Source organism: Zootoca vivipara, chromosome 1 (genome assembly GCF_963506605.1).
Source record: "Zootoca vivipara chromosome 1, rZooViv1.1, whole genome shotgun sequence".
NCBI lineage: Eukaryota > Metazoa > Chordata > Lepidosauria > Squamata > Lacertidae > Zootoca > Zootoca vivipara.
This window is the reverse complement of record NC_083276.1, coordinates 76436073-76453759: the sequence shown is the minus strand read 5'-3', so window position 1 is coordinate 76453759 and position 17687 is coordinate 76436073. Positions and strand designations below refer to the sequence as shown.

At 43.0% G+C, this 17687-nt stretch overlaps 1 protein-coding gene across 6 annotated transcripts in view; it reads right to left on the bottom strand.

Moving 5' to 3' along the window:
• Nucleotides 1-2862: 2862 nt before the first annotated feature.
• Nucleotides 2863-17687, bottom strand: part of SLC25A22 (solute carrier family 25 member 22) — a 71486-nt gene continuing 56661 nt past the window's right edge. For all 6 annotated transcript variants that reach the window (XM_035122088.2, XM_060276453.1, XM_035122114.2 and 3 more), the window contains 5 exons: nt 13859-13977; nt 11906-12077; nt 11360-11514; nt 9597-9672; nt 2863-8110 (listed from right to left, as the gene is read on the bottom strand). In XM_035122088.2, coding sequence (XP_034977979.1) covers nt 7957-8110; nt 9597-9672; nt 11360-11514; nt 11906-12077; nt 13859-13977 — 676 coding nt within the window. In that variant the 3' untranslated portion in view covers nt 2863-7956. The remainder of the gene's footprint in view (nt 8111-9596; nt 9673-11359; nt 11515-11905; nt 12078-13858; nt 13978-17687) is intronic.

The following is a 17687-nucleotide window of genomic DNA, read 5'->3' as shown; positions in this document are numbered from 1 at the left end:
GTCCAGCTTAGCATTGGGCAGGGGACAATGCTAATGCCATTCTACAGAGGAGACATCATTCATCTCGTTCCCTAGAATAGACTATTTTATTTTCACTTACTTCACCTTCACCCTTCACTTATTTCCCCTGTACATTTCTTCACATGGTTTCCAGTCATATCATATCCTTCTTGGACCTCAGGACTCTTCATCACAGCCCTCAGTCCTCACACTGAACTGATGAAAACCTGCACATAATAACTCAGAATTTTCTCTAATTTCTCTTCCCCCATCAACTATGCACATCATAGCCACAGGAGTGTTGGACTAGGAGACCTGTGTTCAAAACACTGCTCAGCCATGAAGTTCACTGGGTCATCTCTCAGCTTAACTTACCTCACAGGGCTGTTGTGAGGAAAAACAGGGAAGGGACCGTCATATTAACCACCTTGGGTTCGTTGGAGAAAAGGTGGGATACAAATTAAACAAATCAATAAATGACACTGGTGCACAGACTCAGGTTGTTTTTCAGGTTCCTTCACGCGATAGCTTAAAAAAAAACCTATCATGCTAATGCTAATTCAGGTTTTGGTGGGTGAACATCAACAAACTAGGAGCTTATTGTGTCACATGTGTGTTTCACAAAGGCAATTCACTTTGTCAATAGAAAACGAGGTTTGGGGATGCATCCAAGGGCGTACCCACCACGGGGCAAGTTAGGGCAGCTGCCCTACTCTAGAAGCCAGCTGCCCTTTCCCCTTTCCATAACCCATCGCACTTTCTCCTCTCCCCCTCCCACTATCGAGCTGCAAAAGCGGTGGGGTGTAAACGTAAGAGACGGAGGGAAACAGCGCACCCGGGGGATGGGGCGAGCTGCCCAGAGGGGCGACCAGTGCCGTGGGCAGGGGGGCAGGAGGGGGCAATTGCCCCCCCCAGAAGCAAAAGGCTAAGGGGCGCAGCGTGGCAGCCCCAGGCTCCGGCTCCCAGCGCAAAGCTCCAGAGGCGCGAGGGGAGCGTAAGCGGAGGAGCGCTAAGCGGGAGCGGGGAGTGTAAGTGGAGGAGGCAGCCACAGGCTCGCGTTCCCCGCGCGCCTCTGGAGCTTCGCGCCGGGAACAAGAGCCTGGGGCTGCCTCCTCAGAAGAGCTGGGAGGACGCAGGCCACGTAGCCCCGCCCATATTCCCACTGTGGCCCCTCCCCTCCCGCCCCTTGCCCCCGCCCCTTGCCCCCCCTAATTTTGATCCTGGGTACGCCCCTGGATGCATCAGCACTATTTCACAGTCCAGTCAACACTTTGTTGTGTTCTCTCTTCACGCGTTCCACCCTCCCCAACATCCAATAACTTCTGCAGTTACTGAAAGATGGGAGTCAAGTGATGCTCGATTGCCTACAATATGTTGCAGACTCCATTGCCACAAGTACCAGCAAGTTACACAGCTTAGCCATGGTTCTCACAAAGGCTAATGCTCCCTCATCTGCAGCCCCCATGTCCCTTTGCATACTGGTTCCAGAGTCAGGGACCCTCCAGGATGGCATGTCAAGGAGCATAAGGAGGCGGTCTATGGACAGACACAGCACACATGCACACACATGCCTTCCACTCATGTGATAGACCTTTGGACCCGAGCCACTTCTAACAGCTTCGTTTCACAAAATGGAGAAGAAAAGCAAGCCATGATCCCTAAGCATTTACATAAATTCACAGTACTGTCAGTGAGAAGCAGCCATGGACAGAGGAAAAAATATCTGAACATTCATGGCTAAATTCACATGAGAAACTACCCTTATTAGTTATGTGGAGAAAGGCCACAATGTAGTGTGTGGCAGAGCATCTGCTTTACAAATAGAAAGTCCCAGGTGGTTCAATCCCCAGCATATTCAGGTGGGTGGAAATGTACCATCTGAAACTTGGAGAGCTGCTGCCTGTCAGTGTAGACAATACTGAGCTAGATGGACCAATGGTCTGACACAGTATAAGGCAGTCACTGTCTGATCCCCCAGCCAACGGCAGTGTTTGTTGACTAGCTGTAGTAAAGAATCAAGCTTAAAGTCAGACAGGTGTGAACCTTGTGTCACAAATTTCCTGGTCCATTTCGGGGGGGAGGGCTTATTTGTGGCCTGGAAGCTGATAGTGTAACACAGATACTGGGGAAAACCTCTAAACCTTTAATACTAGCAAATATCCTGCACCTCTACAATATCTAAAAGATGGGCATAAGTAGAACACAAAAGTACAGAGCTCCTGTGAGGTAATTTCACATGAAGGAAAGTTATTGCCCTAACTGTATTGTTCTTAGGTACTACACAACATGCTCTAGTTATTTTTTATTTACACAACAGAATTTGGATTTGCAGATTGGATGTGAAAGCACAGTGTTTTAATATGCAGGGAACGCTGACTGGGCATCGAGCAACTTTGATGGTTCTAGTGTGACCGATGGAACCCTAATGAGGGAAGGATCCTTAGACTTGGTTCTAAACATAATGGAAGAATGCTAAGCTTCAAAGCACCGGTTCACACAGCTATTTTCATCGGAAAACGGGCAATGTGGCAATTTCTCATTTCATATGTTGTCTTCTGAAAGTTCTCCCATCTCTCTGTGTGAAAGTGCTTCCAGAAGTCCACTATAGATCATCCTTAAATATTAACTAGCTTGGAATAATGAAACACAGAATGGCCAGGATTCTCCCTCATCAGCTAATTTTAAATGACATTCAAGGCAATGATAAACTCTATCGTTCTCTGTCTAGGATTTAGACAGCAAGATACAAGCAGCGTTTGTACTATTTATGAATCATCTCAGTGGCAGGATTAAAAGCCAGCTAGAGTTTACCTGCTTCCATAAATCCAAGCATCAAAAAAAAAAAGTGACTTGGCCATAGGGAGCCTTTTAGAAGCAACATATGCCTAGGAATAGCCCAAAGTACACAAACTTCATGAGAGGACGGCATTTCTGTCAAATCATTACCTATTAAAAGTCCAATGATTGGCAAAAACTTCTGAGATCACAGTTTATAATGTGAGAAAGCTTGTGTTGATTGTTTACTCCTTCCCTAAAACCCAGTACTTGTCATGTTGCAATGATTAGTTCATTATAATCAATTGCGTAAATAAAAAACCAACACATTTTTACAGTATCTGGTTGCTATATTGAGAATCTCGAAGGCTAAGATACATATAACAGGCAAGCCAGACACAGATGGATTTTTAAATGCATTTTATTAGGTTACCTGTTTAATTTAGTATGGTATTTAAAAATTGATTTTAGTGATAAATTAAGTTCAAGAAAATAAAAATCTGTTTTACACACACACACACACACGAGGTAGAACTAAACTCTGGTTTGCTTGTTTTTACCTCACACCGGACTTTGCACAGCACTCTTGCCTCAGACATTATTTTTTGGCTGAAACATGCCTGAGTGAAGACTGCATGTTCAGATGAGTTTATACAATCATGTGAAAAGAGAACGTCAGCACTGCAACATTCCCACTGTCATTCTCATACGGCAAAAATTCTATTTAACCATATGCTGAGAAACAATTCCAAAACAAAATTTATTTTAAGTCATAGCTAAACACTCAGGGGGCAACATTCATGGGACGGGTTGGGGGGAGTTTCAGAATGGAATGACTCGGAAAAGTAACCACATAACAGCTTTTTTCTGTAATAAAAAAGCCATGCACATTCTCCCTCACTGGCATATTTGAGAATCATGGGATGTGGTCCTCAGGATCCTCAACTGCATTCCAGGTACCCATTTTTGATTTAGAAGGGCTGGCATTTTTAAAACTGAAGAGCTCAGCATTTCATTTTTTTCCTTGAAGGATATTTCTACCATTTGGTCTCTAGAGCTCCCTTGAACTCTGTTGAACGGAAAACTTGTAACTTTTTACCACTGGCACTATTCCCTATTTAAAGCATGAGCTGCTTGCTTCCCAGTTAGCATGGAATGGCTAAGATACTTGTAACCCCTTAGCAGACTTTAACCAGCCTTTACTACTAGTACAAAAGTGTAGTTAAAAGACACTAAAATGTGGGTTTTATTATTTCAGTGCACGGTTATGATTAGAAAGGGAACTATAATTTACACTGGTGATTGCAAGTACAAATCCAAGCATTACTCCAAATTTACTCAGAATAGAAGGGCATGCACAGAGCTTGATAGGTCTGTGCTTATAGCCTAAGTGTTGGAGTTTGTAATACAGATCTCCCTATACCTGAAGGATCACTATCTACACCAGGCATCCCCAAACTTCGGCCCTCCAGATGTTTTGGACCACAGTTCCCATCTTCCCCGACCACTGGTCCTGTTAGCTAAGGATCATGGGAGTTGTAGGCCAAAACATCTGGAGAGCCGCAGTTTGGGGATGCCTGATCTACACTATCAAACTCAAATTACCGGTAGCTCTGGAATAAAATAGGATTCCTTGGACCTCAAAGGACCCCATAAGGCCTCTGGACCTTCTACTTGAAACTGAATTGCAGACTTCCACCACTCACAGATTTGCCTGAAATGACCTCATTAGATTTCTTCCTTTCTTCCTTTCTTAACGTGGACTGTGGACATGTTGGCCAATAAGCCCTTAGGAGCCAGAAAGCTTAGCAAGCAATGATTTTAGGCTATCTCCACATTGTAAATTCAAATGATTCACAGCTTCTGTAGGAACTTCAGTAGGAACCCAGTGACCTGTGGTTCCATGGAAACACAAGGGCCTCTTAGAGCTTTCTCTAGAAGGGACGTGCATGAGAGGCAAGCCAGAGAGGTCTCCTCAGGAGGTGAAGCTCAGGGAAGAGGGGAAAGCTCTAAGGTGAGAGCTGGGAGGGTTAACTCTTCTGTATGTGGAATAAGGATCAAGAAATAATTGTGACAGAGGGCTTGGTTTTATATATACATATAGCGCCACACCCCCTCTTTTCTTTATTTCTTCTTTCTTCCTGTCGTGTTTATCATTATTTTTATTTAGATTAGTTTGGTTTTTTATTGTTATGTTGAAAACTAGCAATAAAATTTAATATGAAAAGTAATAAAGCATTATCTACCCTGCTGAAGCACCACTAACATTTTAAATGTTTAATTCAACATGTTTGAATGATGTGTGTCTGAAATGTGGACATATTCCAAGTTTGCAGCAATAAGAATGCCAGCATTAAACATTTCAAATGACAGCTAGACTCTGCTTTATTAGCTAGGTCATGCTATACTAAAATCAGGGCTTAGGAGTATTCATGCAAAAGACAAGTAGTGCCTTTTCCCTTTACTAGCAACAGTGCTGAGCCACATCTCAGCAGGAAAATCTCCTGGCAAGCAAGCAACAGCTGCCTTAGTGGTAGCATTGCTAACTGGAGCCTGTTTTAATTTAGGCACAGGTCTTTTTATCAGTATTTTTACATAAACCCTTGTTTTCACCTGGACAAAGATTCACCTGTCATTAAAATAAAGCTTCAAACCATAAATCTCTCACACACCATTAGATTACATTTTGGGTACCATTTCAGTTTTTCTTCATGTGACAAAAGTATTGTTAAAAAAAAGTTTTCTTGCAAGGGGTTGCTTTAAAATGAGGTCCCCGCTGCTCTTTCTTTTTAAAGTGCAAAAAACTAATCCTGAAGATTGTGCTTCTTAAAACACTAAATCGTTGTTTGATTTCTGCTTCAGAAATACCAAAGCACATCAGTGCAGATGTTCCAGGCCTTGACAGAGAATCTGTAGTCTTATGGTGGGCTCAGACATGGGGTGGCGGCAGCAGCAGAAGCAGCGAGTCCTTTAAGGCCTCCTCTTTCAAAGCAGCATTTGGTCATTTAAGCAAGACAGACATTGCAATAGAGTTTTAAATGATGATTAGATGTGAAAGTAAACAAGGACTTACAGTGATGAAAAAGCAGCATGAAATGAAGCAAATTAAATTATTAGAAGCAGCTCCTATTATAATCCAGTTCCAGCCATTTCTTTCTGTTATTTTGTGAGTCAGCACCATCAGTCCGACAATCAGTCTTCTAAAACGTAATGATTCTAACATTTAATTTTCAAGATAAGCAAGGAAACCATGCTTTCAAACCCCACATTCTTCAGGCCTTGTTTTCATACCATGGAAAAACAAAAAACAAAAAAGTGCCATATTTTTAAAATAAATAAAACATCTCCCTCTGCTAACTCTAAGGGTCCAACAATAGGAGGCCCAGGTGTAAAACAAGAAAGGGGCTCCTGTACCTTTAATATTTGTGTAGAAGAGGGAATGTCACAACAGGTGTGGCTTTCATAAGCAACATCTGCTGATGCTTTCCTCTTCTACGCAGCTATTCAAGGTGCAGAGTTCCTTTTCTTTTCTGCGTCTGGCCACCCTAGCCAACAGTGACATGGACATTAGGAACATTTAAGACATCTCCAAGGGCAAATGTAAATAGCCACACCATCTGCATACCTAATTCATTTCATTTCATTGGAATGGGATATAAGAAGTATTGAGGCGCAGCAACAAGAAGAAAAAGTCCAAGTTGCAGGGGGGGGAATGCCTTTTAAACATGCTATCCTCCAAAGTCAGACTGCCCCACCCCCTCAAAAAAAGGAATTCACAAAACTTCAATAGATTTTTTTTTTTAAAAAAATACAAAATAATTCCCTGCAATGTTGCAGGGAGCACTGTGTCAGCACCCGAGAAGCAGGAAATAGAAATAAAAGGGAAATTACCAGAATTAGCATTGATTTTGATACTTAGGTTACTTTGCTCTGTTGGAAGAGTAACTGTTGAAACAAACAGAAGAAAACCAGGCTTCTAACTCTCAGAGAGAATGTAAGAGATATGGAGGTCCCTGTGGATGTTACCAAACCACCTTCTGCTGTCAGTTTTGGTCTGAATAGGAAAACTAGCTGGCACCCTTTAAAAATGATCACTGCTGGCCAGTAAAGAACTGGTAACTGAACTGGCGTGAATTCTTTGACTTCGGTGCAACTGAACCTCAAGAAACGTGCAAGATTATTTCCACTGATTTCAGCTAAGCTAAGTCTTTCTATGCCATCTGGCATTTTGCAGTGTTTACAGCCACATCAGAGATCAGCTTTCCCCGAGTAACCCTTTGGCATTATTTGTGCTCCCAGAGGGAAACAGGAAAGGAATACAGGTACAGGTCAAAACACAGACAACTGAAACACTGGGTGGAACAGCAGCATTACCAGAATCAACTAGGCTGATTGAAAGGAATGTATTACTGGGTTGGGGTTTTATGTTTTTTGTTTTGTTTTAAATCCAGCATAATTTTTTTTTTAAAAAAATTGATCCCAAAATTATTCAGTTCTCCCCTATCACAATGGCTCAGCTAGTTCGCGACACTGGGCAGCACTGTGTTTCCACAGACGCAGCTCCTTAGCAGTTGAGTGCACATCCGCAGGGAGTACATTTCACCTGCGCACACTCATTCAGGAAGGCAGTCCCTTTCACAAATTCTAAATACAAAATGCGCCTTTCCCTTTCCCCTCCTCCTTTGATATCCAAAGAGTTCACTTAAGTCCAGCTAATTTAGGAGAGGGATGTTTAGGAGACCTATCTGAAAACAAAACATTTTTATTTCAGAGATTACCCGCCTTTTTGAATGACAAACTGGCCTCCCTTTAATGGACAGCAGCCCCTTGGCTTCCCCAGAGGCCTGAAACCAAGAATTGGGGGGGGGAGGGGGAGGTAAGTCCTTTTCCTCTTTCTTAATTTGTTGGTCATTTTTCCCCAGTCAAGGGTGGGGGAAAGCAGGTCTGTAAGACAGTCTGTGCTAACCGGTGTCTTTTGAGATTGATAATTAGAAAATAGATATGCATAATCTTCCCTGGCATAATGATGAGGCCATGTTGACTGGAGGGGGGGGGGACTCTCTTTGGAGACAACCTTCATTCCCCCCATTAATGTTTTAACTCCTTGTGCTGTTGCTCTGATAGCACGGTGACAAAGAATACTATGATGAATTCCAATTGGATGGGGAGAGGTGTGAGGGGTTAATCCCGGCGCATTGGAAGCATGTCTAGGAAATATTCAGCAATGCCGATGAAATACACAACTTGTGCAATACCGAAGAGTGGGGCGATGACCAGGGCTCTGCAATATGCCCCCTTCAAAAAGGCCGTGGGGCCTTCATTCCGCCAGATTTTCCTAAAAAGACACACAAAGAAATCAGATGAGACTATGTGTGTTCACCACAACTCCCATTTAAGTGTTGCCACAGTCAGAATATCTGTTACTTCAGCCATGCCCGCCCCACCTCTGTTTTGCTTTAGAGCACAGAGTTATCTATAACAAACAGGCTTTCCCACATGAGCAGCATACTTTACAAAGGCATTTAAAGTACAACAAAAAACCAATTTCCTACTCATCTTAATGGCTATTTAGCTAGGAATAGCATTAAAAAATCTGCTGCAAATTAAAAATGGTTATCTGCTGCAAATTTTGTTCATGTATGTGTCAGCCTTCGCCCAAACAAAGCCTAGACTAGGTGATTTTCACATCCTTGTTTGGGACACACAACACTGGGTGGGTTCCCAGGCTTGCTTGTAGCGGATTTTAAGAGCAATGCAAAATAAATGATGGGGGGTGCAGGCAGCAGCAGCTGATGGGGAGGTGTCTGACTTCCTGGCAATGGAGTTCCTGCCACTCAATGGGTGAGAAGAGTGGGAGGGACCAGGCAGTGGGGATGCCAGCAGTGTGTGGGTGCCCTTGTGGAGCCAGTCTTGCACTCCCGCCAGTGTACCTGCACAGCACCAATGTCCATGCCAATCCCCTTGCTGCTTCACCCTTCCCCATGCTGCTAAGTAACAGTGACTCTGGGAGCTCAGGTGGGCAGTGTTGTCCCTTCCTCCTAGTTGCTACTGGATGCGGGATGAGACACACTTCATGGGCCTAGTTAAAAACATAAAGGCCCTGCTGGATCAGACCAAGGGCCTATCTAGTCCAGCACCCTGTTCCCCGCAATAGTCAACTGGATGCCTATGGGAAGTCCACAGCCACCTCTCTTCTACTGTCGTTCCCCACACCCGCTGGCAACTTGTGCCTCCTATAGCGCCTCCAATCCTGGAGGAAGTTTATAGCCATCAAGGCAAGCGGCCGTAGTTCCTATATTGTATTTCATTCACTGTATTTTATTAACAGGTAGGTAGCCGTGTTGGTCTGAGTCGAAGCAAAATAAGAAAATTCCTTCAGTAGCACCTTAAAGACCAACTAAGTTTATATTTTGGTATGAGCTTTCGTGTGCATGCATTCTGAAGAAGTGTGCATGCACACGAAAGCTTAAGTTTATATTTTGGTATGAGCTTTCGTGTGCATGCATTCTGAAGAAGTGTGCATGCACACGAAAGCTCATACCAAAATATAAACTTAGTTGGTCTTTAAGGTGCTACTGAAGGAATTTTCTTATTGTATTTTATTAAGAATCTCACAGTTTTATCAAAGTGGATTTGGATACATCCAGAAGCAGCAGCAGCAGCCCCCACAAGAAACGTGTATCAAATTCATATATGAGTAAAATTCTGTTTTTATGCCTGCAACACAATCTTTTTGGTAGTAAGCCTCTGTATTCACTGGTATCCTTGGGACAAACACCCAGGTTTCACCGATTGCTGATCACCCTCAAAAGATCATTTACCTGGCACAGTCTATGATCCCTGAGTATGTGTCTTCGTTGACCCCCCTCTGCAAGGACTGCAATCTTGTCTTGATTACTGGGGAAAGAAGACAGCAGTGTTTGATACAATCAGTGCTCTAGTCTGTATCTAATTAATTTCTCCAGTCTTCCTTTAGCTGTTTAGGCATATGCAAGTACCCTAACACTGCTAAGCAGGAAGAGATTTTTATGACCTCCCCTTTTACAACTCTCTCTCTCCATGAACAGATTAGTCTTTATCATCTGGACATGCTTTTTACTAAGCTCTTCATTTGCTTCTGTCATTATGATGAAGTTGCCTCCCTCCTTTAACACATTCTGCTGCACCTCTGCCACATTCTGCATCAACTGCAAGGCTCTCAAGCCTTTGACTATATCACAAAGAAGTGGTACTCTACCACAAAATCTTGCAATGCATTTCTGGTGTATGATTGCTACCTGAGTCTGTGGCTGATGGGAGCTATTTGCTCCCTAGAGGGTTCAGATGTTCCTCTGTTAAGGTGTGGTACCCGAGGGCTCCCTTCTTCAAGGGAGAAACATGCTTCTAAACAGGCTACACAGCCCTGGTTAGCTCAGGAGAGCTGTAAGCCCCCTCGTTGCTTTGAGGGTGTGTCCCCCCCCCAATCAAATGGCAAGAGATCAGGCAGAGATCACTTCTATATCTGACACGCATTTAGCGTTCCTTCAAAGAAAATCTGTAGTACAGAATTTCCCCTTTCTACAAGAAGGGCCTGTGCATCTCTTCAATTCTCTTTCTCAAGTGGAAAGTATACAAACCTCCACTAGCTGGAACAATCAGGATAGCAGCTTCTCTTACTGTGGTACTGGGTGCTTTACAACTTAGATATTTTGCCCCTCTTTCTTAACACTGCTGTAGTCCACTGCATTATATGCCAGCTTGCCTCCAGGGGGCTTGAACAATAGTTTAGACTTCACATCATTCCTATAATCGAATTTGTACTTTGTAACAACATTGAACCTAGTTTTGTCCATATGCCTTTAAATTATCTCAACACTTGTAGTCCTAAATGCTATACTGTCTCTTTAATTTTGCTGCAACCTTGTTTCCTCTATCATTTAAGTGCTGCAAACAATTTGAGTTAGCAAAGCAAACATACTTGGTACACTTAGACCTAAGAAACCTCGGTAAGCTACCTTTGTTTTTACTAGTATTATAACTCTGTTTGTAGAAAACTACAAGTATTCCTGTAACAAGGATTGTTATATTTTGTAAGAGGATTTCTTATTTAAGTTTAGACAAGCCTTTTGTACGCTACAAGCAGTTTAAATCTTTATTTAGAAAGCAGACTATAAGGTTGAAGTTAGGTTGGTCACTCAAAGATATATCAGTAATGTTTATTTGAATACAGTCTCTGTCCTTTTTATGTGTTAAAACTTTATATCTTAAGAGTTGAATAATTTCTCATTACAAACATTTATGTTAACTTTTACATTCCAGCTGATGAAGAATCATCGAAACAGGGCATTGTCCTGATGTTGATATTTACTGGAAGTTATCCTGAATAAAACTTTGTGAATATTTTTTGAAATTATCCTTTCTGGCCCGAGTTCTTGCAACTTTTCGTTTAGCTTGCCTCCTGTGACACTGTGCTTCATGAGAACACAAAAAAACCAGGGTTTGCACTCTTTCCTCTGTTTCCCCCTGTTGCCAACTGTTCTGGTGAAGCCCCCCCCCCACATTTCACACACACAGCACCTTGACTGAACTTTGCTGCAGCACCTACCATCACAAGGATTCACTGCTACAGCTGCCGTGCTGCCGGCCAGGCACCCAGCAAGGAAGGACACATAGAATGGAGCCTTGACATCCGGGGTTGTCTGCCCTAGTTTGTTCAGGTTTGCAAACAATGGAAAATAAACAATGGAAAACGGTACATCCCTGCAGAAATGGAGAAGCAAGACCATGAGGGACAAGGGAAGAGCTCTTTCCTTTAGTCCTTTAATACCAAGCTGCCCCATGCCAATTGTAAGGGGTGGTTATAGTTGTGCACAGAAAGATTCACCTTTCCATAGTTTTCAAGTGCATCAGGTATGTCTCATTCCACACTGCTCTCATTCAGTACTATAAAACTCCAGCGCAGTGTATCACCATCTCCCTCCCTCACCAACTCTGTCCCCATCCCTAACTGGGTCCCTAACCCATCCCTAACTGGGTCCCCATCCCTAACCCAGGGAACAACATGTGTTCCTATTCATTCATTGTTGTTACCCCAGACTACTGGGCACCATTTGGGTTTTAGGTCCTCCAGAGGGCCTAGAGGGGTGCCTACCTTAGCAACGTAGCGCCAAGTCCCTTATAAAGTCCTGCGATGCCTTTGCTCCGAAGCAAGTCCCTTGTGATTTGCATTGCTGTCGTCCTTGTCTCCACAACAGACTCTGCTGCCCCAGCACCAGTGGAAGGGTTTAACTGAGCTTGTGCGGCCATTAGCTTCTTCTGAGCAGCTGAAGAGGAATCAAGACAGAGTTGTCATTTACTACAATAAACATGAATGCAGCATGCAAGTTACAGACAATGACGTAATATAAATGTCTTGCTTCTGACAGGAGAACAAATAGGACAGCCACAAATGTAATGAACATTGCTTAAGGTCAGTTGTACTGCCCTCTGATGAGTCACTAGAAACCGCCTTTATCCAGTTAAGTTGTGCTGTTGAATTTTAGCTCTAAGTGAAATATTTATGTGGCTGTCACAACACCATATTCTCTGAGCATATTACAGCTTTAACATACAGTGCACTCCATGCACTCGTATGGTTACCAGACGGTCCCGTTTCCCGGGGACAGTCCCCAGATTTACAAATCAGTTCTCTGACAAAATCCATCTATTTAGAAGGAAGTTGAAAAGTGTCCCCAGATTCATTGGAAAAAATATATGGTTGGTGTGTGTGTGTGTGTGTGTGTGTGTGGCAAAGCATTTACCCAGAGATCTATGCAGTCTGTTCACTTCTTCTTCACTGCACTTCTCCTATTTTATCAGAAGATGGAGCCCATGTAAATCCCCTGAGCTAATATATTTGCTCACATAGCCTCTGTTGCAACTGAGACACTAAATCCCAGTATTGTGCTGCAGTGAGAATCTTTCTGCAGCCTTCGAATTTAACACATTAGTAACAGAGGATTTGAAGTACAACTGGAAACTGGTAAGATACAAAAAGATTCAGAGGCACATGGGCAATTAAAAGCACAGGGAGATAGTAAGTCCCAGCGATGAGTGGTTGCTATCCACAATAGTCCTGTCTATCAGGATATTTATATTGGAGCTTTTGAAAACAAGCAGCGTTGGTGGTTCAATTCTGTGGTTACGAAAATTTCCCACTGAACTCCCCTGTGCTAAGCAGTTCCTGCATTATTAGAATTTATTGTTAATACAATAGATGAGTGAGTATAATTAAGCTATCCCCTCTCCCAACTTACACACACACACACACACACACACACACACACACACACACACACCTTTTCCCCCTATGGTCCACACCTGTCAACAGAAAAGATCCAGTATTCTAGATTTTGTCCTGAAATTTACTTGGGGGGAAATGAGACAACATAACAAAGGTAGGTAAGGTTGTTTGGGGCAAGAACACAAGTTCTTAATGCTAAGGGCTTTGGCACACTGCCAGACCTTCTAACTGGGGTGGAAACAGAAAGAATAAAGTGTCATAGGAGGGAAAAAACACCCATAAGGGGCAACTAATCCTCCTCCTCTTTTGCATGAGTTATCCAGTTTAATAATTCACAAGCTGAATGCAAGCTATTGTTTTACCAGCCTCATCTTCCCTATACAGATACAATTTCAGGCTCTCTCACATCAGGAGATCATTTGGCTCACAAAGCTGAGGTCCTTCCCAGGGATGTGATATATCCTGGAGCTACTCAGTGAAAGAACTACTTAAGTTAAGAGAACTGCTGAAAGGGGTCCGAATCCCTAAAATTTATTAAGGTATATATTGCATATTTTAATATCATTATGTTGTGTTCTAATTATACTCAGTTGCATGCCCCACTTTTTACTGATTCACTGTTGATGGCCTTTGGGCTAAGCAATAAAAACTTGGTTTTGGATATTTTCTGAGGATATATCACCCCTTCATAAAACCTGATCCCAGGGCAGTTCAGTCCTATTTCCCTCCCACCACTGCCCTCCTATCATCTGCGAAGCCATCGGAGACATTTTCTGTTGCTGCATGGGCATGGGGAGGAGAGAAGAGAGACAGGTGAGGTACCAATTCGGCCTGCATCCTGCAGCTGGATTTTGAGCATCTCCATGGGAGTGGTGACAATCACCTGGCAGGTCCCTGCCCCACAGCCAGCCAGCATTTCCTTAATCAGGGTCAGCTTCTTCCTGACAAAAAGATAGGAAAGAGAGGGGGAGAGAGACAAAGAAAAGTCAGCTGATTGACCCCAACTGGGTTAACCTGCCTCCGGGCAAAGCAACAGCCAGGCTTGTTTCTCTCTGTGAGAAGCCCTGTGTCTGTCACTTATGGATCACAGAAGGAACAAACCCTGGGGAATGTTAGTCAGCAGACATGCCCAACTTTGACTTGATTGGTAATGAATGCAATGCAGTAAAAAAAAGGCTGGAGGTAACCAAGTGACCTGAACTATCCAAGGCAGTGGAGAGACACTTAAGAGAAACAAAAAATGGTGTTGGATACCCAGATGCACAGTGCTGAATAATACACCACCACAGACCAGCTTTCACCACAACCCAAGCCATTCTTTGGTGAGAAAGTCTCCCCAGAAGCTCAGGGAAATGCAGAAGCTTTGCTTCTGATCCAGTGAGCATCTGTTGCCATTTCTCCATCGTGCTCCTATGAAAGGTGCAAGCAAGCTAAACAAGTATAATCCACCAGGCACTTAGGCAAGCAAGTGCACACCCAAAGAAAATGAAATTGTAAACACTGCGGGGAAGGGGGTGCAGCAGAGAGAATTTCCAGAAGACTAGTTATGTTAGTATGGACCAGGCAAAAATGTGAAGGTTGGTGGTCAACATGGGGCTTTTCAGGGGCTCATCTTGCAAATAAAACCTCTGATGGCAAGCAATTCATCTATCCCGGATCTCAGATTCCCAGCAGTAAACACAGAACACATTCAACTGCTTTCATCAGTTCTTCTCATAATGATTCCAAATATAAGACATATAATCCACAGGCAGAATCGTCACTGTCATACCAGAATCCATTGGCCAAGGGGAGAATGCAGGAACTATGAAGGAGGAAAACTACTGTGCAGCAGTGGCTTATGAGGGGATGTGGGGTGCAGAGAGGCAATGCACCCATCAGGACAAGCATAGGACAAGGTGAGCTGAGCTCTGGAGCAACTGCGGCCACCGCAGAGCTCCCTCAACCTTGCCACCACTGTGATTTTATTTAATTGTATCTATTTTTATGTATTTTTTGTTTTATGGTGTAAACCATTTTGAGACTATGTGGAATAAGGTGATAACATAAAGTTGTTGTTGCTGGTATTGTAACAAAGTAAATAAATAAGATGTTCATTAGGTTCTTTAAAGGCAGGGATGGCGAACATATGGTCCTCCAGAACATAATGGTATTAGTAGACCACAACTCCCATCATCCCAACCATTGGCCGTATTTTCTGGGACTGATAGGAGAATTGAAGATCTGAAATGACCTGTCCACTTTTAGTCCCTTAAACCTGCAGGATATTAAACATCTCATTTATAATGGGAGTCCATTTAAAACACACACACACACACAAAAACAACAACAACACAACATGACATTTTGTCTGCAGCAGAAAGCAAAGGTAGAGTCCTGCATGTGCATGTAGAGCTGTATCACTGGACCACACTCTCTGGTGCTGCTTCTTCCTGCGCTGCTTCCTATTAATTTCCATTTACTGGAAGGTCACACATTAAGTGTGAGAGAGAACAGTTTCTCACTGTGTCCCATCCAAATTGCCTGGCACTTTCCACTATGGAATGATGTGATTGTCTGATGGAGCTGTGCAGAATCTGTCCATGTGTTCAGCACCATTTACTCAACTGAAAACTATTTCACCTAACCCCAATTAATCAAGAAGTCGGTAATCCTACTGGAGGTGTGGGGGAGGTGAGGTCACCTTACAACTGCTCCATTTAGACCAGTACTCAGGTTTAAGAATGGTTTAAACTGGATATCAGGCGTCTCTCTATATGGCCTTTCAGGTAGCCGTCCACCTTGCTTACTTGTATTGGCAAGGTTCAGATGCCTGCTTGCAGATCCACCCATGAAGGCATTTCCCAATGGCTGCTTCCTCCAGCAATTATGCTGCTTCTATGAACAGACACATTGATTCAGCATATTATCATTAGCATCCCACAATGTTAGTAAGTCAATTACTATGATGGTCACTTCTGATCAAATGGAGACGCAGGATTGGCATAGATGGGACAGCAACCGTTGCACCAAACTAGGCAATCAAAAGTGAAAACCCTCCCAACATCTGGGGGATCCTGTAAGATACTTCCCATTTAACATCCTGTGTTGTTGCTGCTACAACAACACTGGGAAGCTGCTGTCTGAGAAGAAACTGCTGCTATTCCAATAACCAAATGTACTGCAGTACTTTGAATTAGTAGGATATTATCTGACACATTGAATCCCAGCACTTTGCAATGGGAGGGGTGAGGAAAACTTATGTCACCACTTTAGATGCCCACAGTAAGGAGAAAAACATCCGGAAGCAGCCGGCTATGTGAATTTGGTTTAAAGCCCAAAGAGATCCATATGAAGGAGAAAAGCCTCTTTATGAATATGGAAAATTCTCCCAACACAAAACTGCTCAGTTGCTGTACTTCCTCAGGAGATTTAGAACAGCCAAGGATCCTGGCTAATGGATGGCAACTTGCCCTAACAGCTAAAAGTGCAAACAGCGGCCTGTCAAGTTTACTCCTTCCAATCCAAGCACAACAGCTTTGAAGCTTAGCATCTGTGAACCGTCAACAGCTTCAGCCCTGTGGAAAAAGTCAGGTAGCATAAAGTTCACCCCCCCCTTGCCTAAGGGAACTCCCACTGCTGAAAGCTTCCTCAAGCACTTTTTTCTTCTTTTCTTAAAAATATTTTAATGGGGAAGCACACACAGGTTTTACACTTTTCTATACCAACGTCACATATTTGACTTCCCTAAAGATATAACAGAATTGCTTCAGGGAACTACAGGCAGTTAATTTCTCAGACTGCATGGCTGCTGTTTGGATTCATCCTCCTCTCATCTGAGGGGATTATTGGTATAAGGCCGCAGTGAAGATTATTAAATCACTAAATATAGATTTCTCCTTTGAGAACATAGGAAGGAATTTTTCCATATCAAATCACATTGGTGTGAAGGGAAATTAAAGAGCTGTTGACATTTCCCCCAAACAATTCACTATTGCAGTTGACTAGCTACATGCATGTGGAAGTGGGATCTGGTAGGGAGGGCCTCCATTTTCTATATTCTTTCTCCACCCCTCAAAGCTCTTAGCCACCTCACAAATTTAGGAGAAAATATGGGTATCTACAGGGAGTTACTGCTTTAGAAGATAGAGTAGAAGATAGTGCATAGTCTACTACTGGACAACTGGCTTATTTCTAGCAGAACGCAAAGCACCTGCTGGTTGCTGGGATTTGCAGAGAATACTAAGACTAGGTGGATCTTAGTCTGATCCAGCAAGGCAACAGTTTCCATTTCAAGCAAGAGTATATAATCAAGATCAGTAAATACAGTGAAGTAAGGTGGCCAATACTAAATTATTCAGGGTGATTAAAACAAAACGAGATTGTGAAGAACTCCAAAAAGACCTCTCCAGACTGAGCTAATGGGCAGTAATATGGCAAAAGCACTTCAATGTATACAAGTGTAAAGTGATGCATGTTGGGTAAAAATAAATAAATCTTAATTTCACATAAATATTTATGGGGTCTGAACTGGTGGTGACAGACCAGGAATGAGGCGTTGGTTGCCTAATGAATAGGTTTCATGAAGATGTTGACTCAGAATGCCACAGCCATGAAAAAGGCAAATGCCATGCTAGGGATCATTATGAAAGGAAGTGAAAACCAAACAGCT